Here is a 24495-nt window from a genome sequence, read left to right as displayed (position 1 = left end):
GCCTTGCGTCAAAAGTGGGCGCGACTTCCGGTTGGAAGTAAACAAAGCGCGACTTGACATGCTTAACACTCGTTCATTCAACAGTTGACAGTCATTCAAGTTATAGCGATCCAAACTAGCTAACGATGTGGGAACACAACCTCAACGAAATTAAAAAGGGTGAAATAACAGTACCTTTACCCTCCGCAGTCGTTGATTGGGAGTATTATAATAACATTATTAATTATCAATACTCATCAAGGCATCGTGACAGACAGATGTGCGAGCTGACAAACAATTCAAATAAAAAAAATACACACTTAGTCATTGTGCTTTGGAGTTTATTCAAAATTATAAATTGAAAAAAAACCCTTGACATGTGTTTAAATGGAACACCATGGCCTAAGCCCTTGATCACTTGGAATCTGGAGCTGATTTTCTTTATGAATTTGTTTTATGCTTTTTATAGGTCTGTCTGCATCTATCTTTGGGTTGATAAAAATGTAATTAAATATAAACAAATATTATTAATAAATATGATTAATTATATTATATTATACTATTATAATAAATATTATATTAATATATTTACATTAATTATAAATAAATACTCAAACAAAAACGATAACAATACAATAATCTGTAACATTGTCAAAAACAGCCATGTTAAGGTAATTACATGTATTAAATGTGGCTAAATGTCAAAATAACACATACATCACACATCAATATCATAGACTAGATTGTGTGGGGGTAAATTAAGAGCAATCTGCTGTGATGTCACAAGCATTGTGGTCTGTGGATCTGCCTGAAGTGTACATGTTGAGTAGACTTGCTCTGTCCATTCAAATTGAGGGGTCGAGGGTCTGTCCAAATAAACTTCCCTTGTCCACTTGACGAAGTTTAACACATTTCAAACTGGCGGAGGGGATTCCCCCAAGAGCAAGTGCATAGGGAAATGTATGTTATGTCTTAAAGTGGAGTTAAACTCAGCCCTAGTGTGCTGCCTTGTCGGCAACTGCCTAGACAGCTGTTTACTAAGCATTCTAACCGAAATGGAACCTCAATGGCAGTTTTGGAATGTGACACAGAAGCTGCAATGGTCTTCTCACATGAAAGTGACCTGAGAAGAATGTGCAATACTCTAAAAACAAGTCTGTAATTGTTATTTGAAACAAGCTCACAATGCATGATAGGATTGCATTAATTTTTAAGAAGATATATTTAATGCCGCCTTAGAATTTGAAAAATACACTTGGTGTGAGTATTAGGAGGAGGTGCTTAATTTTAGGAATAGCCTTCGTGTCAAGAGTGTGCCCATGATGCTGTCTACAGAAGCATCTCACTAGATTTTGAAATTAAGATTCTGTGTCTTCTGCTCCCTGGTTGTGCTGAGCAGAAAACAGTCACACTCCAGTGCACCGTGTTGAGTGGCAACTCAGTCAGGCAGGACAGCACAGTTCTCCCACTGGACCCTATAGCATGTCAAAATCTCACATCTGCAGCCAAACAGCCATCACGGCAAAACAACTACAAATTTCAGCAAGTCAAGCTGATTTCTTGACAGGAAGTCAGTCTACTCTTCCTCTTCATTCGCTTAATTCTCTTCTAAAGTTTCTTACTCACGCTTTTTTTCTGTACTCAAATCAATTATACGATAAGTTGGAAAGAAAAACTATGCTAGAACCAGGGCAGAATCTGTCATGCCGGAATTTTCTGGATGACTTAAAGCCCCAGTGAAACATATAGTGTGTGTTTAATACAGCTGACTGTTCAGCCCTTTCAAAAGAAACGTCTCACAGGCCCTACAAAAGAAAGAAGAAACCTGCTATTAGTTTTAAAAGGGCATTAAATGCTTGTTTTTACCCATCTGCAGCAAGGAGTTCAACAAGAAAATGTTTCTGGAATTTTACTCATGACCTAGCAAAGTCATGTTTACCAAAAGGAAACTAGATAGGCCTTTACCCAATGTGTTGATTGTAAGGAGATGGTAGACAAGATGGTGTTGTTGAGTTGTTTACATTTTAATGCTGTATTTAAATAATATTGAACCGATATAGAGATATAGGAAAGGGCTGCACAGTTTTGCAATAAATAAATAAATAAAATAATCAAATATTGTAATTGCAATTTGAATTATATTTGTGTGTGGCATCTGCATGCTAAATTATTATTCATCATACTAATAATAATAAAAATCAGCTTAAAGTAACATTTTAAAGGGTTCATTTCATGAAAAACAGGCTATATTCTTAATAAATAAACAAGAGATCAATGCATACTAAACAAATGTAAAAAGAAACATAGTTTGACATTTAAATTCCAACATTGTTTGTAGCAAAGTTAATTGTGGCAAAATAAAAATATAAATAAATACTCAAACCTGAAAAGTTAAGTGGCACCCTGTTTTCATTTCATTATCTTGGTACATGCGATAAAAGGTATCTTTTCCATGTTAATCAGAGTTTTTGTCCTAACCAGACGCGATGGCGACACGCAAAGTTTCTAATTTAGAAACGGTTCTTATTTCTGCGACATCGCGGCTGACAGATCTGCCCCACAGAGATCTCATTGGATGGATTGTTTTTTGTATAGTATTAAAATTGTTTCATTTGAGTTTGAATATAATTTTCCTTCCATCCATAATAAAGCAACGTAATGGATATGAATTTCCCTATGAACAAGATCGAATAAACTGATTGTTATATAAAGAAATTACACTGGTTATGAGTACACATTATTTATTTTTAGTTAAAAATAGGTCACTGTGCCACAAGCGATAACGGATAATTTACCTCAGATTTTGAAAGCATATAATATAGCGTTATTATATGGTTTCAATATAAAGTTAGATTTGATGACGTACACACCCAACTCAGAAAAAAAAAAAAAAAAAAAAACGTGTGATGAAAAAATGTAGTACTTGTATGGTGTCAAAACACTCTTTGTCCAGTATCTTCACGAAATCGTATCAAAACTTTCTGTCTTCTGGCAGCGACAGAAAATAAGCGGAAACATAACCTGCTTGACCCTGACTAACTATGTAAAAGGTCAATGTTACATTAACCCCGCGCTCACAGGACTAGACGAGAAAATAACAATGGGTAGGTGGACACAATAGGTTGCTATGGCAACAGATAGGCACACACTAGAAAACTAGGTCAACTAAGGAAGACAGGAAATGAACACAATAACTAGCAGCACAAAACTAAGGCAAAACAGATAACGTGAAAGTAGTCTCTCCACCCGGAAGGCGCGTCCTGGCAATGTAATTGAATGTCCAACAGTGGAGGAAAGGCTTTGGCTTTGGACGAATGCACACAAGCTGAAGGGATTGAGGACTAGGGTGTAGCCGGGGGCCTGGAATCGCGGGGCATCAAACCATGGCAGAGCCAGAGGGACGAGGGAGCCCGTCAGAGCCAGTAGGATGATGGTCCACTATGGAGACGAGGATGCATGGAGCCAAGGTGGAGCCGATGGGTCGGAGGGCGGAGATGGAGTTCGGGGCTCTGAGGCCAGAGGCAGAGCTGGGGGATCGTCACACCAAGGCGGAGCTGAAGACCGTTAGGCCCAAGGCACATCCTGAGAAGCTAAGGAGTTAACGGGAGCCAGTGGAGGTGGAGGAGTGGGATGATGGTAGGACCATCTGAGATGCAGGTATATCTTGGATCTGGAGGGGCTAGCAGAGACACAAGAAACTTAGAGCTGGGAGGGACCAGCAGAGGAGACATGACTTGGGAATAGGAATAGAACCTGGCTAAATGAATAACGCAACAATTTCTTAATAAGAAATTTTAGGAGAAGCAAGCCGGGATGTGAATATAACCGAGAACACATAACTGATTTACAACAGAGCAGCAACCTCTGAGCAAAGCAATTTTCCTCTGGGATATTTTTTTATGATTCTTTGATAGTTTTATATATCATCAAAATAAATTGCAAGCAACAATTTCGGAAGAATGACTTTTATTTTCCAAATAGAGTGTCTGGTAGCTGAGGGAAAAACAGGAGCTTTAGTTCTAAATTGCCATTTTCTGCTCACATTTCTCTCCAAATGCTGATTTAACAACGACTCAAACACCGATAAATCCACATCAGATGGAAAGGCATAAATATGCAGATGTGTCTCTCTCATTTTGCATAAAGACGAAGACTGACAGATGATAGGAGTCGGGGTGATGCTCTCTGCTCTTCTGGCATATGTTATCATGAAAGCCCACTGCCAGACATCTTAAGGTCAATCTAAATGTTGAGGAGCAGCTTGATTTGAGCTTATTCAAGAATATGCAAATTAGAAAAGAGCTAGTATCCCATCCTTTCTCCAGTGTAGCAGTAGAGAGTCACAGCTCATTAAGATGCCTTTTACTTCTCAAAGGTGACACTGATGAGGCAATATATTTTATTCATATGCAGATGACAAAAGGAACTGTTTGGTTTCAGTCAGATTCAATTGTCATCAATGAACCTCCTTAAACAATGAATATGACAGCATGGCCACAGTAATTGGTCTGAAACAAGGTTCTGGCATCTCAGCTTCACTGAATGCCTGTGATCCCTCCCGCGTTTGAGGAATCCATTTGACAATGAAAATAGTTGAAATAACTGAGAAGTTGATGTGTGACATTTCTCCATTGTAAAGGACTTTCTCCAATCCCAGTTTAATGTGATGAAACAACTAAAAGTAAAAGGTTTAATTTCTCAGAAGGTTATTCAAGATACATAGCATGACCTAAACAAAAGTTTGGGGTCAGTAAGATTTTTTTAATGTTATTTAAGCAGTCTTATATGCTCACCAAGACAGAAAAAAGTAACATTGTGAAATATCATTATAATTTGATATAACTGTTTTCTATTGTAAGGTATTTATGTATTTTTTTTTAATGTATATGAATGTTTTTGTATGTATATGAATATATTGTAATGTATTTTGTGATTATTATGTGTTATTATGCGTAATGTGATGCAAAGCTGAATTTTCAGCATCATTACTCCAGTGTTCATTTCATATTATATGCAGTGTCGAATACATTTGTGCTGGAAAATTGAATTTTTATACAGGATTTTTTGATAGTTAGAATAGAATAGAAAGTTCAAACAAACAGCATTTATTTGAAATAGCAATCTTTTGTAGAATTATAAATTCATTTACTGACACTGTAGGGCCTCCTGCTGCAGCCAATATAGCCTCAATTCCTCTTGGGAATGACAGACACATGCCCAGCACAGTTGCCAGAGGGACTTTGAACAGTATATATCTTCTGGTGGCCAAGTCACTGTGTGATGCTGGTGGAGGAAAATGTTTTCTGACTTGCCCTCCAAAGTGGCTACAACATATTTAGATTTGGTGACTGTGCAGACCATGGGAGATGTTCAACTTCCCTTCAAACCATTCTGACAAAAGTCTTGGTGTGTGCATTTGTGCATTATCATGCAGATACATGGCACTCCCTTCAGACAATGCTTGAACCATTAGGTGCACATGGTCTTCCAGAATGGTTTGGCAGTCCTTTGCAATGATGCGCCCATCAAGCACAGTAGGGAATGCCATGATACTGAAGCCTAAAACTGATCCACCCTGTGCTTCACTCTGGGCACACAATAGTCAGAGTGTTATACTCTTTGGGGCTTCTCCCCATAATTCCCATGGATGTGGGAAAGACAGTGAAGGTGGATTTAGAGAACAATACATGTTTCACATTGTCCACAGCCCAAGATTTACACTGTTGGCACCAATGACACTGACATTTGGCACTGATACGAGAGACCAAAGGTTTGGCTATAGCAGCCCAATCGTTAATATTGACTCTGTAAAGCTCAACAGTTTTGGTGGAAAAAGGAGAGTCAAGGTGTTCATTTAATTCAGCAGTGAGTTGGGCAGCTGTGTTATAGCTCTGATATGTCTCCCATTATATTGTGTGGATTGAAATATTTATGTACAGCTGTGCTATTGCTCTGCTAATACAACCTTCATATTCTGCTGGCTGTCAGTGAAGATTGGCAAGGCATATCCTGTATAGGCATGAAACTTCCAACATTATATTGACCTTTTAATTAATGTTGTTTTATATGGTTTTGGAAACAAATTGATCTGTGTAGAAGTAAAAGTTAAACTGTCATGTGGTATAAGTAACCAAGCAGAAATGACTGTACACTCAATCATTTAAAGAAAAAAGTTATTGTTTACGGTAAAAAATATTTTTACAACTATTCAGTTCAAGTTTATTGTCATTTGCATATTAGTACAGCCTTCACAGCCTTTATTATAAATGTATATCATTTTTTTGTGGAGTACCTTGAACTAGCCATGCATTTCTCTGCAAAGATCAATTATCAAAAGACTTCTTTCTTATCATAAAATATGTGTATTTGAGGCAGTGAATAATTACAGTTTTTTACATTACATTTTGTTACATTATTATCTTAATTTAATTTTGAACAAATTAAAAATGTTGACAAGAAATTAACTCAGATATAATATCTCTTTACAATATACAGAAACAAATCAGTTTAGTAAGAATAAACACATGGTGTAAAACGGCGCTCTGGATTTGAGATTCCAGAATCTATCATCTCGTCAGAAAGCACAACACAGTCTGTGTTTACAAAGCACTCGTAATCGTATTACAGTTTGACACTGTAGCAGCGCAGCATGCTTAGTTTGGTTTATGACACTAACATCGTCTTAACACACATTGTGAAAGTGATAATCAGGGGGCTGGTTAGAGCTTAACTCCACATTCAGTGATTCTATAAATATTAAGCTATTGGTACAGTGCCAGTGTGGAGGAAAACTGTAAGGGTCAATTATTTAATTATTTAAACAGCACATTTATAAAACAAACCATTAACACTAGTTTGGATAAATAACAAATATGAATCCACATTTGTTTGCTGATTAGGACCTCCACAGTATGTCTATGTCCTACTAAAGTTTAAATGCAGAGCCCCCAATTGGTGGTGCAGCAGAATGGAGATGATATAAAGAGAGGGAGAAAGGCAATATCAAGGCCAGAGAGACTTCAGAGAGCTTTATACGTCTCAGACGGTTGAGTATTGTGACAGGTAGAACATGTAGTGCACTAAAGCTGTGACTCAGCTCAAACACAAAGACATCTAAATAGACACAAGCCTACAGAGCATTTCAGCCTGAAAAAAACATAACATGACACTTTCACATCATTTCAACACCCTTCAGGTTTTATGGGTTATAAACCATGCAGATAAGTGGAATGGAAACATTCCATTTTAATACAGATGTCTTAGACCTTGGGACATAACAGTACTTTAAAGCCATTTAATGGATGATTTTTCAATGAAGGGCCCTTTTGACTACTTGAAATAGTCTTGACGACTTGGAGAAAAGTCAACTGTCCTCTAAAATCCTTGGTGTGATGGTAATGACAGCAGTATTAGGAACAGTGATTCTTTTTTTTTACGAAACATTGAAAACTGTACACAATAATAACAAATTAATTGCTTCAACAATGATCCGAGTAATCGCATCACAACGCAGAAATGGCATCCAAGAAAAAATGGCCACATTTCGCTTATATCACAGCTTGGCCAGAGCCGTTAAGCTCTGAAAACTTGGCATTTGGCAGTTTATGACAGCCACAATCAGCCACAGTAGATTTCCCATTTAGTCTTAATACAAAAAGTTTTTTTAAAGTAAAACAATGAACGGATGTGTAATTTTTTTATAGTGTGCGATTTACGGTCTTCTACTCATCAGAGCTGTTTCTAACGTCAAGTATGTCTAACTGTTTCTCCCATCGCTTTAAAATATAGCATTCTGTTTAGAATTCAAATGGGCCTGATACATTTTGTGGTCTACGCAGACTAATGCATTATGATCCGTTCTGTGCTATCATGTGTATTCGCACTGCGGCAGTTTGTGTGACACTAACGTGAAACCAGACTTAACTCGCCCCAATGGAAAGCATATTTACTCTGTCTGAATGGTTCCCTATCCCATATAGTGCATTATGTGCCATTCACCATGTAGAAAATAGTAATTGTGTGAACACATGACTGGTTTCAGCCACAGCAGCTTTGGGATTTGGGAGTGGGGCGCCTTAGATTCTAGAGAGCATTTGATTGGACAGAAAATCTGATGAAAAGGAAAAATTCACTCTGACTTGTAAACACCTTCAAACTACCATTGGTCTGTGGTGATTACATAGATTGACATAGAAATTTTCTCTAGCTCATTTCATTCGTTCAGCTTCAGACCGTCAAGGTCAGACGCAAGTAAAAGCAAGAACACACATCGAGAGCAAGGAAGTTCAAATGCTAGCTAAAGCTAAAAATAATAATGCTATTACAAACTAACCTTTAAAACTACAATGATTTTTCATTAGTCGTGATGAAAAAAAATCATATATATATATATATATATATATATATGTATTGTGATGTATATCAAAGTGTAACATTATTGAAAAAGTTCATCAGTTGTTGATTGGATTTTAAAATGTTGGTGTTACTATTAAAATGAATGTAAGGTACAGTTAATTGTGGACTAAATGATTGTAGAAGTCCAGGATATCTGACCAGAGAAAAGTCTGTAGTTTAAAGATGGAGTTATGACATTTTCATAAAACATTTCAAGATAAGAATAAAAATTTAATTGCGTGATAACTTTAATTATCAGCCTAGGGGATAAAATAGATCCTGTAATTAAACAATCACTCATATACATCAATCTCACAGATGGATTCCTTTCCGCTATACTCTCTCACAGGTTTAATTAAAAAAATATGAACCTCATCATATAGACGACGCTTCGATGTTTCAAACAGCATGCTTTCCACCAACACATTATTCAACAACAACAGTCTATATTAGCATGTAAAGTGCTTTCGCTGAATCTACATCTGGCTCACCATTTACCTAGAGGTTCACTACACATTATAGGTAAAATCAGTTCGTACATGTTTATTAATCTCTGCTGCTGCTGATTCAGAGGAGATTGGGAATGAATATAGGGGAGATGAATAATACAATTTCGCAAAAGCATTTATGTGAATCAATAAACATTACAATAATGTTGAACATTTATAATCAATTTGAAAGAATTGTCCTCATAACTGAAAGACAGAACTCAGCCCATTGTGTTTTATGAAGATTGTGTGAAATGACTCTTTGATGTCACACAATAAGGGGAGGGACACTTTGAGCTCTCTGAGTGACGGAATGACAAGGACGTCAAGCGGCCCACAGCTGCCTACCTGATATGTGTTGTCAAAGCTGTCGTACATGAAGCGTGTGATCAGGGAAGTCTTCCCCACTGTAAGAGAACAAAGAGAAGAGAAACATTAAAATAGAAGCCATTTGAAAGCAGACGGCAACTGAGGAAGCCAGTGAAGCCTGCCTGGGCTTACTGGATTGATTTGCAAGCTGTGGGCTGCCAACTGTGCTAATTGAAACCACTGCCAAGAGATCTAATCATTCAATAGGAGACTTACCCAGAAGGTCGTCAGTGAATTTATGGAACCGTTGAAAATTATTGCATTAGGACTAGGGCAGAGTTACCTTCCTAAACCATCACAGTCTTAGATTTGAAAGATTAAAAAAGATTTCTTTAGTGCAAGAATAGACTCGATTTGTCATCAGCTGTCATATGAGACATTGAAATTGCTACATTTTCCAGGGCAGCACATAACGGTGTTTTATTTTCACATCTACATTTCATGAATCTAATATCCTCATTCTTTTTTGAAGCCCCAAGCAATAAAACATTTATTAAAAAGGTAGATTATTTAGATTTTCACTTCTATCGGGGTAGGTTTATTAAATCTGGGGTTGAAAACAGTTTAAAATATCCAAGTAACAGCATCACAGAACCTAAACTCAGACTGCAATAAAAACATCAGCACAACTTCATCTGCCCTGCTGACCTGAGATTCCCCTGAGAAGCAAGAGGAAAAAACACAAGAAAATATACCTGTGTAGATAAATGGATGAATTTACCCACACCCACACACCCACACATCCACACACAGAAAATAACTCTGAGCTACAGATCAAATAAAGGAGAGAGTAGGATTTCTCATGGCTGAGAAGTCTTTGCAGCAAGTACTGTAGAGGCTGCAGGTCACAAGTCATTTAAATGCTAATTTTCCCTAAGACACTGATCTGTCTCCGTTTAAAAGAGAGGAGGATCTAAATTAATGGGGCTCATAAGGCTTTATCTAACGCTTTGTAAATATTGAATTATGGTTTGGGCTATGCCTCTTTCCCTCCCCATTTAACAAACCATGATTATTGAGTCCACATAACAATTGGATGGAAGATAGCCAGCAATAGCCGACACTGATCTATTGACAACACCAGCTATAGAAACTACAGCCGACGCTGAGAGGCAGCCGCTAAAGCACAACGTCACATACATAAACCATCAGCTCCTACTGCAGTGAGACCAGTGGGAATAAAACATCCACTTAGATTTGCTTTGTTGAAGCAGCGAATGTGATTTGAAATATAGGACATTCATTTTTTCTCTAGGATTCTCAATACAACAGTTTGGGGTCGGTATGGATTTTTTCCAGTCTTATGTTTAGTATTTAGTGTCATATGATCCTCAGAAATCATTCTGATATCCTGATTTGGTGCTCAAAAAACATTTCTTACTGTTTTTGTGCGGTTTCATATTCAATATGAGCTAAATTGTCTAGGATATTTTTTGGATGAATAGAAAGTTCAAAAGAACTGTATTTATTTGAAATAGATATTTTTGTAGCAAGTCTTTACTGTCACTTTTGATCAATTTAATGAACTGTTTGTGAAAAAGGATATTAATATCTTTCAAAAAATAAATAAAAATCTTGCTGACCCCAAACTTTTGAACAGTAGAGTACAGACATCAGTTTACACTACAGCATATAATATTTTCCATTCTACAATCTTTCTCTTACCAAAACGAACAGCTCAAGCTCTGTTACTAATAGATAAGAGTGGTGGGCATCTAATTTTAGTCCTGATAAATATTTAATATCATGTCATTTAGTGGAGCAGAGGGCATCCAAGATTTTTAGTTAATAACTTATGCCAGACACCAAAGCAATAGCTGGACACAGGGCTTAGTGCTTAGCCTTTGCTGTGATAGATTGGATTTGGTGCTTTGACTCCACTAAGAGCGCCCATTAGAGACAAAATCAGATAATGGATACAGGATAAGGAAACGGGAAGGAAGAGTAAAGTATGTTGAAAAATGTAAGGATATGCTGGCAGATTAATGGGAGAAGTGACAGATAGAATAGATAAGAAATTGAATTTTGCCTTAAATGAAACCCCACATGTACCTGTACCACTAAAGGTACATTACGCAGACTGCCTCATACAGTACATACTGTACATTTACACAGAAATTACACTACCGTTTAAAAGTTCAGGAACAGTATGATTTTCATGAAATAGTTTTTTTTCGTGGAAAATATATTTTTTTAGAATTAAATTGGTCAAAAGTGATGAAGAGCTTTTGTATTTCAAACCAGTGCTGTTCTTTTAAACTTTCTATTCATCAAATATCATGAAAAAAATATATATTAGTTTCCACAAAAATAAGAAGCAGCATGACTGTTTTCAACATTGATGATCATAATAAATGTTTCTTGAACACTAAATCAGCATATTAGAATAATAAATAAAGAAAAATTAATTAAAATTAATAATATAAAAATTATTGTTTTAAATATTAAATATAGAAGCATGAAATCAATGAAAATATTAAATGATAAAACATTACAAATAACACATCATAAAATAATTGTGTAATAAAATGTACTCCGTTATGGCAACTGCAACAAACACTTGTCTAAAATAAACACTTGACACTTTTGACTTGCTGATATAAGTGATGTGTGCAATTCAAATGACAAAAAAATAAATAAAAATAAAAAATTCTACTGAATCTACTAAAGAAAATTTTGTGCAACATTTGTCTTCTAAAACTTTAACCCAGGTCTGGAATGCATAGTTTTGTGGCTCTTTAATGTGACGTGACAGATCACTAGTTCAAGAACCGATCACCTTTATTTTTACAGCAAACTAAACATGAATCAACTTTAGAAGGAATGTTGAAAGATACAGTACAACTTCCCAAATTAATCATGGCTCATGGTCAATCAGTGTTTCAATAAAACAGCTTGAGACTACTTGCAAGGGAAACACTTATGGTCCATGCTGGCTCAGATTATGTTTAAGGAACATTCTTTGTGAGTACATAATTCGCAGGTTGGAAAAGATGTTCATTTGACACTTTATCAGGCCTCATATTTATGCCTTTAACTACAGAATCTAGCTAATGGCCCTCAAATCGTTCTCCATGTGTTTTTATGCACCTCAGTCTGTGGTGAGTGTGATGAATCAGAACCTTTGTAGTAAAACATGAGATTCCCTGGGAATCGAATGAAAAACAGATAGTGAATAGCTGACGCTGTCGGTTGCATTAGGGGAGCCGTGCAGGTGTCACTATAGATATATCAGTAACATTTTTGTTGTTTGTTTGCTTTCCACTGTACATCCTTCTTGCGTCCCTTGTCTGTTTATGTACAGAAGATGGATTTCATTACATGTCCTAAAGTGTGATAGTTTGAGCAATGATTAGGGCCATATGATGATGGACAGAAAACTGAAGGACGGAATCATGGAAATCAGTCATTAAAATAAAGTTCACTGGATTATGAAGAATGCCACAGAATTTGGGCTAATATATCAAAAGTAGGATGGTAAAATTACTCAAATACAAATTGTGATATGGACAAGTGTCTGTGATTTAACTGCTAAAATAAATATGAAGTCTGAATGCTCAGTATGTCTCTGACAGCTCACTACAGCTCTCCAAAATAAAAGTTTGGTTTGGTTATATTACCATTGTATAGCAAAATGTATACTCCTCAAAGTAGTAATATAATAATAATAATAATAATAATAATTTATTAAAATATTATTTGTGTGGAATAACATTTTTTTTCTTTCAATTATTCAGTAAACCTGTTATGTTTTTCAAATAAATTAAAAGATTTCACAGAGCCCTACATGAGCCCTGTATTTTAATGCTGCTGAATAGTGTACGCTAATTATCAGAAGCACTAATTACAGTTAAATTATTCCTGCTGCATGATAAGATACAAAATTTTGCCTAAAATGAAGTTCATTAGCTGAAATGATATGCTTTCATTAATGAAATTGCTGACAGATTGTCTTTGGCATTTCACATAGTTCAGAGTGTTTATGACCCAAAACTTGGTTTGACAACATTAAGTACTGAGGACTTTATCAGCATACATGAGTCATGAATATTTAGTAGTGATGAAATAAAGCCGTTTAAAATTCAGTTCTTGAAGTTTATGGTGTGTCTGCTAACATTTATCAGGCAGTGCCTTGAGTATGTATTAAAGAGATATCAAAGAATCTCTGTACCAGAAGACTCTGCTGTCAGTTGCGTCCATGTTTTATCAGTATATTTCTGTAATAAGATTGGAATTAAAAAGATTTCTCAGGGTTGTTTGTCAATTTCAGTATATAAGCATTTCTTAGTCTTGGCTAAAAAAAAAAAAAAAAAAAAAAAAGAATTGGAGTGTTATTTCCACTGTTATTGCCCAATAAATAATATTCATTCAATGCTTAGTTGTGGTACCTGCCATTAAAGCATTCATTTTTTCAGCATGTACTCATCTTTATGTACTCATCTCCACGTTGCTTTAAACATGTATGGCTTTTTCCTTATGCTGAACAAAAAAATAACCTAGATATTTTTTTTAAAAAAAGTGTCTATGCAAAAAAACACATTTATTGTTTTTCTTGTGATACATTGTCAATAAAATGAATTTGAATGATGTTTATCAAAAGTAACAAACATGTTAAAAGTAACAAAGCACAAAGCTTGTTGGCAGTTGCGCTATAAATACTGTGATGTTCGTGCATCAACAGAAAACAGCATACACTAAAAGATCCTAACATTTTAGAATCATATCAGTATTGATAAAAACAAGAATTGTTAATGATATTGTTAGCATCCACAAAGCTGACACGTTTACCTGTTTTAGTGTGCACGTAGTGGACTTTCTGCACTTTTACTTGGGTGCTCATTAATTGATAAGGAACGATGATCTTCTGTGACACTGTCATTAACTCTCTCATGCTGACACATGACTGGAGCCTGCTTTCTAGGCTGATGCTTTCTTATATGCTGTCAGTTGTGCTGTCAGCATTGGTGTTCAAAAAGTCTGTTTGAAAAAGTCTGATGTGGAAAGTGGATCCAAAATGTATGCTTAAACATTTTGTTTTTTTCCACTGAAACTTTAAAGGGATACTCCACTTTTTTGGGGAATACGCTCATTTTACTTTATTGGGGAATACGCTCATTTATTCATCGTGCACTAAGACAGACGGATATGGGTTGATAGGACTAGGAACTATACTCTCATTCCTGCGTAATAATCAGGAAACTTCACTGTCGTACCATGTCGTACAATAAAACTTTACATTATTTGTCTGTCTTAGTGCACGATGTAACTATAGAAGAGTCAAGTTTTAAATAGGAAAAATATCGAAGCACTTTGGTAATTTTTTGGGAGAAATGCTAATGGTCTTGTGCATATCAATGATCATGTATGCTAAGCTATGCTAAAAGTGGTACCGCCAGAACCGGAAATTGGCTGAATGGATTCAAAAAGGTAAAACTCAACAGTTTAACTCTGGGGGAGTTGTAAAATGAGCCTATTTCCAAAAAAAGTGGAGTATCCCTTTAAAGTGAAAAAAGTTTAATTTTATTAGGCTACTTCAGCACAACAAAAGATGTAATAGGCTTCATATCACAGAACACCTAGGTAAAATAGCATTTCATGCTAATTTTTTAAATCATAACATCACCAGTGGTGAAAATACACATTTGGTCTACCGTTTTAGCCACACACAAAAAAAAAAAAAAAAAAAAAACAAACAAACTTCCTATAGGTTTGGAATGACATGAGGCTAACTAACTTATGAAAGAATTTTCAGTATTCTAAAATAAGGGTTTAACCATAAAAAAATGTTAAATACCATTGAAATTTCGCAATTCTTAGAACCAATTTCAATATTAGACTAAAACTATATCCCTTTTAAACTTTTACTGTAGGTAGCTAAATGTAATATAAACACGATAAACATAAGATTCTGCTTATTCAGATCACATCAGTTTGTCATTTAAAGTCCCCATTTAAAGTCCCCATTTTTCTAGATCCAATCAGGTGCTAGTTGGAAAAAAGCCACGCCCACTATTTTGCCTCATTTAGTATTCCGTTTCTCTCGGAAATACGTCACAACACTGGAGAAAAATCGCTTGCAACTTCCGGTTCACGGGGACTTTAATATGCATTCGTCTAAACACAAAAAAAGTACATTTTCTACCTCAAAATTAGCCTGACATCATCATACTCAGATTCTAGACAGCTTTGGTCCAGACATCCTTACTTCACAAGGCATCAAGTCCAGACCGAACTTCCCATCCTCAAATGTAGTAACGCAGGGCTAAGTTCAGCTGCCATGAATACAGCTTCTGTATTCATTTAAATATTTGCACACAGAGATAACTTCTACTGAACAGACTAATTGGTTTGTGTTGTGAGAGTGTACATATAAATTACATTCAGTTTGTTTTCTCCTAGCACATATGTGTTTTTACATGGCGAATGAAGGCCTCCAGATTGTGGAAATCAATGTCCTCTAAAAACATCTAACCTTAGCACCCCGTGATCCATATTCAGCCCAGCTTCCACCCACCTTTTGTGCAAAACTGTTTCATCTTGACATTTGAACAAATCAATATTTTTTTCTTCAGGGCCTGAGACCTATCGATTGCCATTAAACTCTAATTAATGTAGCGAGGTACGCTGGTCTCCCTCAGACACTGAGAACAAAGAGCGGCCCTTTGAACACTTCTCCCTGGATACCAGCCCTACATGAGACTTGAGTAGAGCCCCAGTCACTGGCTGATCTAGCCCTGCTATGTACAAAACCTTCGTTGTAAAGAGCCATCGATACATCAACATCAAAGCTGCTCGCATCCAATGCTTCCTAACATGGTCATGAAATTTGCATATGCAAATGTATCTCCCTTCGAAATCTATTAATTAGGCTTGGGTGTTGCCACGATGAGGCCAGGCTTTGTTTATTGTGATTTGTTGGTATTCACAGTACAGCATAATGGCACACTCTTCTAATCCCCTGCTGTTAAACGTCAGCCATAAAGACCAGTGGATAGACTTCTAATTTGCTTATGTTACAAGCCAGCTTTAACAACAATACGAGGTGCAGTAATTGCCTTGATCTAAAACCTCTCTAGAGGTACCACTTTTTTGTAATGCAAAAGCTCTATTTGCGGGTACGTTTTCAAATTCAGGTTAGCAGAATGTCCTTATATGCTATAACAACAAAAAAGTAATTTAACGGCCACCATGAGAAGCTTCTGCTGAATGCACTGAGCCAAACACTCCCTGGGAGGTCACTAGCTATCAATTATACAGTGATGTCATAGATAGCTTCATACGCATAAGTGCTGTGCTTCAAGTAACACAATCGAGCAATTAACGGGTTTCTCCTTTAATCAGTGGTGCCCCCTATCTGTCCGTTCAAAGGCATTGTGGTGAGGGTTGCCATCATGAGGCCCAATTAAAACCAGTACAGGAACATCTGCTGCCCCTAAAAAGCTGTTACTCGGCATCTTAACCTGCAGAGACCACACATCGCTAGACTGCCAGATTAAAGGTTTGCTCACTGCGGCTCGAACGAGGAGATGGAAAGAACAGAAACCACATGCTAAAGGTCAAACTTACACCTTCTGGACAAGCAGCCACAGAGGGAGATCACTGATATACACTACATACATTTTTTTTTTGCTTTATAAGCTTTTAAATTACTGTAATGATGAAATAATGAAAAATAAGTGTCGAAAATAAAGAAAATGACTTTATTATAAAATAATATATATATATACGTACTAGTTATATTGTTTTGAAAAATTATTTAACTTTTTTTTAATGTAATAACTCCAATAAATATCAAGTAAAAGTATTAACATAATTCTTAAATTGCATATTTGTGAGTGCACTATACACATCTTAATTTTAATTATTATGTAAGGTAACATTAAAATATTTTTTTATGATTTTAATTATCATTATCAAATTTATGCATGAATAATTCATGATATTAATAAAAATTAATAGTCACTTGTTAGTAATTAATATTCTTGTAGGCCTATACATTTCATTATGTTTTGGGGGAGTCACACCACGTGACATTTTACAACCACAACTAACCTTGCCCTGTCATAATAAATCTGAAATGTAAAGAGGTTTGACAGTCATGGGGATCTGATCTGAGTCAAATCCATCACAATACAATTTTTTTTTTACTATGGGCTGCTGGAGAAAAACCCATTAAGTTTTCTTTTAGGCTACATTAGGGTAGCTTTTCTGTAGCTATTCCTTAGCCAACAGATGGATTAATGGTAAAGGTAATTGGAGAAGCTAATTAAAAAGAATCTGCGCATAAGGGCACCCAAGAGGGTGGGTTTAATTTATTTTATTCGTGAATGCTTCTGTCAAAAAAAGTCCAACTTTTCCTATTTTTCTTATTGTGACTTTGCATCATACTGAATTGGATATTGTTCTTATCAATTATGAACATCTGTTTTGAAGCATGACCTACAAAGAGGTCAGAGTTTTCCAGCTTTACCTTCCATCACTTTTGAAAAGATGAAAATATGCTTTTAGTGTAGCAAGGCTGTTGCTGTGCATGTAAAAGGTTGCTCACACAGGGTGTGTTCTTGCATTCAACGGCAACTAGGTGTGGAGGAATGGAACAGGTGATTTCAAGATGCGTTTTTCACATTTTTAATGCAAGTTTCACATATTTCTAATGATCATATGCTTTTCACATGATTCTCTAATCATTGGTCAAAAAATGAACAGAGCCGTAATGACTCTGAAAGCAGGTTTATGATGAAAAGGCATCTAAAGCTGATTTGGCCAGTCCAGAATACAGAGATGCACAAATTTCTCTAAAGCTGGTGCTTACCATCTGCAAAACAATGATATCTCTCAGCATTGATCCCTCACTATACAGTGTGCCAAAGAGAAATGCCTCCTGCCTCACCCTCTGGGACATTGCCATCATGCAATCCCACTGAGACTGAGAGCCAATCAGAGTCCTGCACCACGCCCTAGGACTGTTTCCTACTTGCGAAAAGAAGGACAAAAATAAACGACAGCCGTGTGGCCATCTTGGCCCTGCCTCCTCCTCGACACTGGGACGTGAGCCCAACCCACCGGAAAGAAACATACAGCATCAAAAATTCATTAGAGACAGAGAACAGGAGAGCTGAGAAAGAAAAGAGTGATGGAGCTGAGGGGGTGAAAGTGGGATGTCAGTAAAGATAGTAGATATTGATGTTTGTTCTGTCTGGCATTGGCTTGAGAAGTTGACAAGTTTCTCTAACTTGCAAAGCCATTTTTTTGCTATATGCTAGTCGGCTGCTGATTAAATAGCAACATATTTAGCAAGTTTCTTATTCAAAAGATGCCAACAATAGTTAATTAAATATAATGTGAATGTTACAACTACAATGCAATGCATTGACAGCATGTGCCATTTGATCAAAGTACAATTGTGTGATTGCTTTAATACAACATTCAATAACAGCAATATTCAATAGCTCTTCTGGTTCCATTATCTTCAAGTCAATAGTTTTGAATGGGTTTTTTGGTTAAATGCCTGAAATAAGGTCTGTTGTTCACACAAGTTCAAGATATTTTCATGTTTTATTCTACAACACAAAATACATCAGTGATATCCCCTTGGGGCTTTTAGAAACCTTAATAACAAGTGACTAAATGGGATCACAAAGTTTGTTGGGGACATTAAACGCCATAACGCAGAACTAGTCCACTTACTAGTCCACTTTATATAATAGTGCTATTGTAAACTATTATAACTCAAACTTTCAGGGCCAATATTTCTTTAAAATGGTTGTCAGAATTATACACATTTATATACATGTTTACTATATATATATATATATATATATATAATTTCAAAAGTCTAGTTTCAGAGGGTTGATTTTATGCCACACAGAAACTGAGAAACCTGTTGTGTACCTTTTCACCTTCATTGGCTTGCCAGTGAGAAGACTCAATATCCTCCGCAGAAAAAATGTGTTTTCAGACATTCAATAGGCTCAGATGAAGAAGAGAAAAGGCATGACATTGGGATTCGGCAGTGCAGTTTGCATTTAAAAGCAAGTCATGTTTGCATAATTAATTCAGCAATCAGGAAGCTCACAGTATTCTCAGTTCTTCTGAAATTATCTTTACCATCGAGTCAGGCAAGAATAAAGAGACAGACAATGAGCGGTTTCCTATTCTTCTAGAATACAAAAATATATGATTTTTCAACACATTCTCATCCAAAGATGTCATCTAACTGACGCCTTTGACCATACGTCAACATCCAACGTTTTAGGGTACCCTTTAACGTCAGTTAGATGACGATCCTAGGGACGATCCTTTAGCGTCAGTTAGATGACGCGGGTAGGTTTAGGTCTGGGGTAGGGTTAGGATTAGATAACGTCATCTAACTCACGTTAAAGTGTACCCTAAAACGTCGGATGTTGACGTATGGTCAAAAGCGTCAGTTATATGGCGTCTTGGGATGAGAACGGGCTGGATTTTTATTAGAATTTTTTTATAAGCATCCATTGTCAGCTCCTTACAAAAAAACAATGTTTTTATGTTAAAATAGAGGCAACTGTATTGGTTGGTTAATTCCCAACCAGTCTATCATAGTCAACACTAGCTATCAATGATGGTGATGCTTGTGGCACAGAAATTATACACTTGGCATGTAAACAGGTTATGTATTGCTATGTTTCTTTCCTTACTAATAATAAATGTCCACCCACTACTTGCTTTCTGGACTTTAGTCCCATCACCTCATTCCCTTTGTCCCAGAAATAATCCCAGATTTTCATATTCTTTTGATGTACTGTGAGGCTATCGTTGAGCAGGATTTGGAAGACTACTATATGTAATCCTCTTTCTGCTAAAGGAATGAATGGAATGAGTAAGCGGTGTGTTCATCCATGCCCCTTAATGGTCCTCTCAGAACTCAAATGAGGCCTGAAAACACACCTTTTTAGAACCAACCCTCCTGTAAATTCATAAAATTTGTACTTTGACAGTATCTGGATTGTAATTGTTGCAGGATTCTCTAAACCTAAACTCAGAATTTTAGAGCTAAAATATGTAGAGCTAAAATCCTAATGCCAAAACAAGACATTGTTTAACAAGTTTTACAGTCTTGCTATTTGAGTTTGTTATAGATGGCTAGTCCTTGCTGAGGACTAGCCTCCCTTCTCCTCTGAGTGCAAGTGTTATTCTTGTGTGTGTGAGCCCTTTATTGGACAAGCCATCCATCCAAGTGTGTTTCTCTGTCAATGGTTCAATTCACTAGGAGAGGCTTTAGCATTCCTACAGTATGTACATTGAACATGGATTAATGGACGGATACTGGTTGACCAAGGAAATTTTGCCGGTTAATCTTGTAAAGAGTCCTAAACTAGACTAAAATGACATGCTGCTCAATTACTAGTGAGTTTAATCGAAGCAGAATTCTAAATTTTGACCAAGCCTACAAGGGGTGTGTTTTTTCAAAAGCATTGTTGGCCAATATGATCGCAATTTCCATTGAACTCCATAGTTGGCTTTGGGAAACTCACCCCTGAGTGGGAGAGCAACATGCCTGCATAGGGTGTGTCCAAATTTGTATATATATTTTTCATAATGCTAAATTCTCTTCTGTTATTTGTACATCTCCAAAATCTTTAGTACAATGCAATTCAAATTATGGGTAAACATTGTACAGTACAGTCAGCAATAGACATCAGGCATTGATTGACCTCTATAATGGCAAAACACTGTATTTTTTTCCTCTTGCTAAAAAAAAGAGATCAGGACCCTTCACTCTACTGCAAATGAATCTCAACTGAACCATTCACTCTCTACTAGCAGAGTGTAATGAAGCGTTTTGCTTCATGGTATAAGGTCAATGTGCCGCACACCAACAAACACACACCAAAGTAGTGACAATGGATTTAAAATATATGACTCCAGAGGGGGTTGTGATTGCCTTGAGAGATAAAATGGGAGTCATATGTCTGCCATTTGAAGCCAGTCAGCCAGGAGAGGCTGGTTTAATGTTTCAATGTTTAAATTAGATTCTCTTCAACCACAGCGACTGCCTGACAGGAAACTGAAAGACTCAAAAACGTCTAACCCTTGAAGCATGTCCAATAGGATCAGGTGAGCATGAAACTTTCCTGCTGACACCAGTGGCACTCTGATGAAGCAAAGAGGCAACAACATGCATCAAGAACAACAACCAGCACACGTCAGTGTCTCATTGTTTGGAACAGAACTTTCATTGTTGTACAAGTGTACAGTTCAACCCCTATAGCAAATCAGCTTTATTGGCAAAAATATACTGACTTTCAGATGTTTGAAATAAACAAATCAAACAAAAGTAATTGAAATAGCCCAAAACAACAAATGTTTCAAGTGGTTTCCCCAAAAAGGCAATTGAAAATGGCACTTTTAATGACTTCAAAATTATCCAACCCCCTGAATAGAATCTCTCACAACAGCACAAATCTGAAAAAACAAGTGTTGTGTCAAGCCCACCTGATGCAAATAATTAAGGGCTTCATTAGCTGCACCAGGAATGCTTGGGCTAGAACACATGAAATATCTGAACTGGCTAGGTTTGTTAAGTGTCACATTTGACTGCATGTTAGAAATGTAGCTAAGTCAAAAGAATAGTTAAAAGAAGATATCATTGCCATTCAGAAACAAGGAACAGGATACAAAAAGAAAGTGAAGGCATGAAATGTTCCTAAAGACACCGTTGGAAGCATAGTTTGCCAATTCAAAGGAACAGTGGTTACACCATCTGGATGGGGCAGAAAATGGAAGCTATCAATGGCTGCAACCAGATTTATGAGAAGACAGGTTCAGAAAAACACTCGAATAACTGCAAAAGACATGCAGCAAGACTTAGTGGCAACAGGCACTGAGGTTTCAGCTTGTACAGTAAGGCGGATACTAAACACATGCGGTTTCCATGCCGGAACTCCAAGTCGTACACCACTACTGACCCAAAAGCACAAGAAAAGTCAGCTCTAATTTGTTCAAAAACATATAAATAAGCCACAGACGTTTGGGGATTCTGTTCTGTGGAGTGATGCAAAAACAATTTGAACTTTTTGGCCCTATGGATCAGCGGTATGTCTGGAGGAAGAAGAATGAAGCATCTGCTGAAAAGAACACTCTGTCTACACAGTTAAGCAGGGTGGTGCTCAGTGATGCTCGGGGGCTGCTTTGCATCTGGCACTGGAAACCTGCAGTGTTTGGAAGGCAATATGGACTCATTAAAGTATCAGGAAATCCTAGAAGAAAACGCCATGTGAGGAAGCTGAAGCTTCGGCGACATTGGACCTTCCAAAAGGATGATGATCCCGCATACCTCAAATTCCACCAAGGCTCGGTTGCAGAAGAAGTCCAGGAACATTCTACAGTGGCCATCGCAGTCACTTGACTTGAACCCATGGAAAATCTCTGGTGGAATTGAAGAAGGCGGTTGAGACGCTGGTTATACATCTTGTTTGTAGCAGGTCATAACAGCAAAAGGGTGTTCTAAGATGCTTGCCATGAAGGGGTAAAATAACTTTGAGACTACAGAAGTAATTAAAAGTGGCATTTTAAGTTTAATTTTAATTTTGTTGAGCTATTTCAATTATTTTTGTTTGATTTGTTTAATGCAGGCGGCTGAACGTCTGTAAATTTTGCCAGTAAACCTGAAATAGCAATGGGTGTTGAATAATTTCCCTTACAACTGTAAATGATGAAACCCAAGTTCTGACAGTAAAACTAAACTTAACAACTAAAATGAGGATTTTCTATTACAATACATAGAAATTAGTCCCCCAAATCAAATCCCATGCTGTACAAATCTTAGGGTCAAGATCTTGCTGATTAGCCTTAGGAGTTCGCCCATAGACTGTAACGTAGCTATAACCATAACATCTGTTTCTACGGGCCAATATACGCAAACCATTCAGCATATTGGAACGGTGCTGGTCTGTTGACTCTGTTGAACAAGTTGTGTCTGCAACCAATTATATATATATATATATATATATATATATATACATATATATATATTAATGGAATATCACTGGCAGACATTAACTTTCCCATTAAGAGCCAATACCCCTTAAATAGATTTACAACTATGTTTTTTTTTACATTTTTTTTCTAACCATACTGCAATCACAACACCACATATAATGTTATGAGATTAATTTAAATATAATAATTTTAAAATAGAGATTATATTTTATTAATTATGAAATTAAAATCGCCACTAAATATCTAAATTATATATATATATATATATATATATATATATATATATATATATATGAAGAGTTCAGATGCAAAAGCCTCTAAATGCCATTTGAAATTTTCTTCTTTAATGATGATTTTTATCAAACTTATATATTTAAGTTCAGTGATTTCACTTAAATTGCAATTATAATTACCTATTAATTGTTATTTAAGTGAAATTACTGAACTTAAATATATAAGTTTGATAAAAATCATCATTAAAGAAGAAAATTTCAAATGGCATTTAGAGGCTTTTGCATCTGAACTCTTCATATATATATATATATATATATATATATATATATATATATATATATATATATATATACATGTCTATAAGCAAAGTTAAACACATGGCAATTACTATAAAACCAATATAATTAATGCATCACACTTGTGAATTTAGCTTCAAATTACTTATCTTAAAAAATTTTCATATAATTGTTATTATTATTATAATAATTCCAAATTTTGATCATCATAAATACATCCTATAATAAATTATATGGATATTATTAATATTACAATATAAATGTATAAAAAAGGTAATCATTTCTGAGGGAAAAATAAATATGGTTTAGGCCAATTTAAACTCTACTTTTTTCTGTTTGGTATTGTAACTTGACTTCGACTTGACTTAACCCTTAACATGACTCGACTTGACTTGCTTGTGTGTGTACTGTGACTTAGACTTGCTTGAGACTGGATGGTAGGGACTTGAGGCTTACTTGTGACTTGAACATATGTGACTAATACTCCCATCTCTGGTTGTTACCATCTGCTCAAAGGTGTAGGGTACCATTATTACGGACTGCCCTCCAGTACAGCTCTGGATAAATAAATGAATAAATTCTTGTGATATGATATTACAGTTGTCATTTTACTTCTATGGCAGTGACTTTGCTGTTGCGAGAGGGATGTTGTTGATGTCTGTTGTATTTTGTAAGGTGTGCCACAGACACAAACGAATTTCCGAAAGGACAATAAACTTAAACTTAAATTTGAGCGTGCTGCAATGAGCGACTCTCAT

At 36.1% G+C, this 24495-nt stretch overlaps 1 protein-coding gene across 2 annotated transcripts in view; it reads right to left on the bottom strand.

Moving 5' to 3' along the window:
- The window catches only part of rab6ba (RAB6B, member RAS oncogene family a), an 89510-nt gene that overhangs the window by 42591 nt on the left and 22424 nt on the right, over window positions 1-24495 (bottom strand). For both annotated transcript variants that reach the window (XM_039691646.2, XM_039691647.2), the window contains exon 2: window positions 9210-9268. In XM_039691646.2, coding sequence (XP_039547580.1) covers window positions 9210-9268 — 59 coding nt within the window. The remainder of the gene's footprint in view (window positions 1-9209; window positions 9269-24495) is intronic.

The sequence above is a fragment of the Pimephales promelas genome, chromosome 8, assembly GCF_988280905.1.
Source record: "Pimephales promelas chromosome 8, fPimPro1.hap1.1, whole genome shotgun sequence".
In the NCBI taxonomy this organism is placed as follows: domain Eukaryota; kingdom Metazoa; phylum Chordata; class Actinopteri; order Cypriniformes; family Leuciscidae; genus Pimephales; species Pimephales promelas.
The sequence above is the reverse complement of the archived record's forward strand: the minus strand, read 5'-3'. Positions and strand labels throughout refer to the sequence as shown.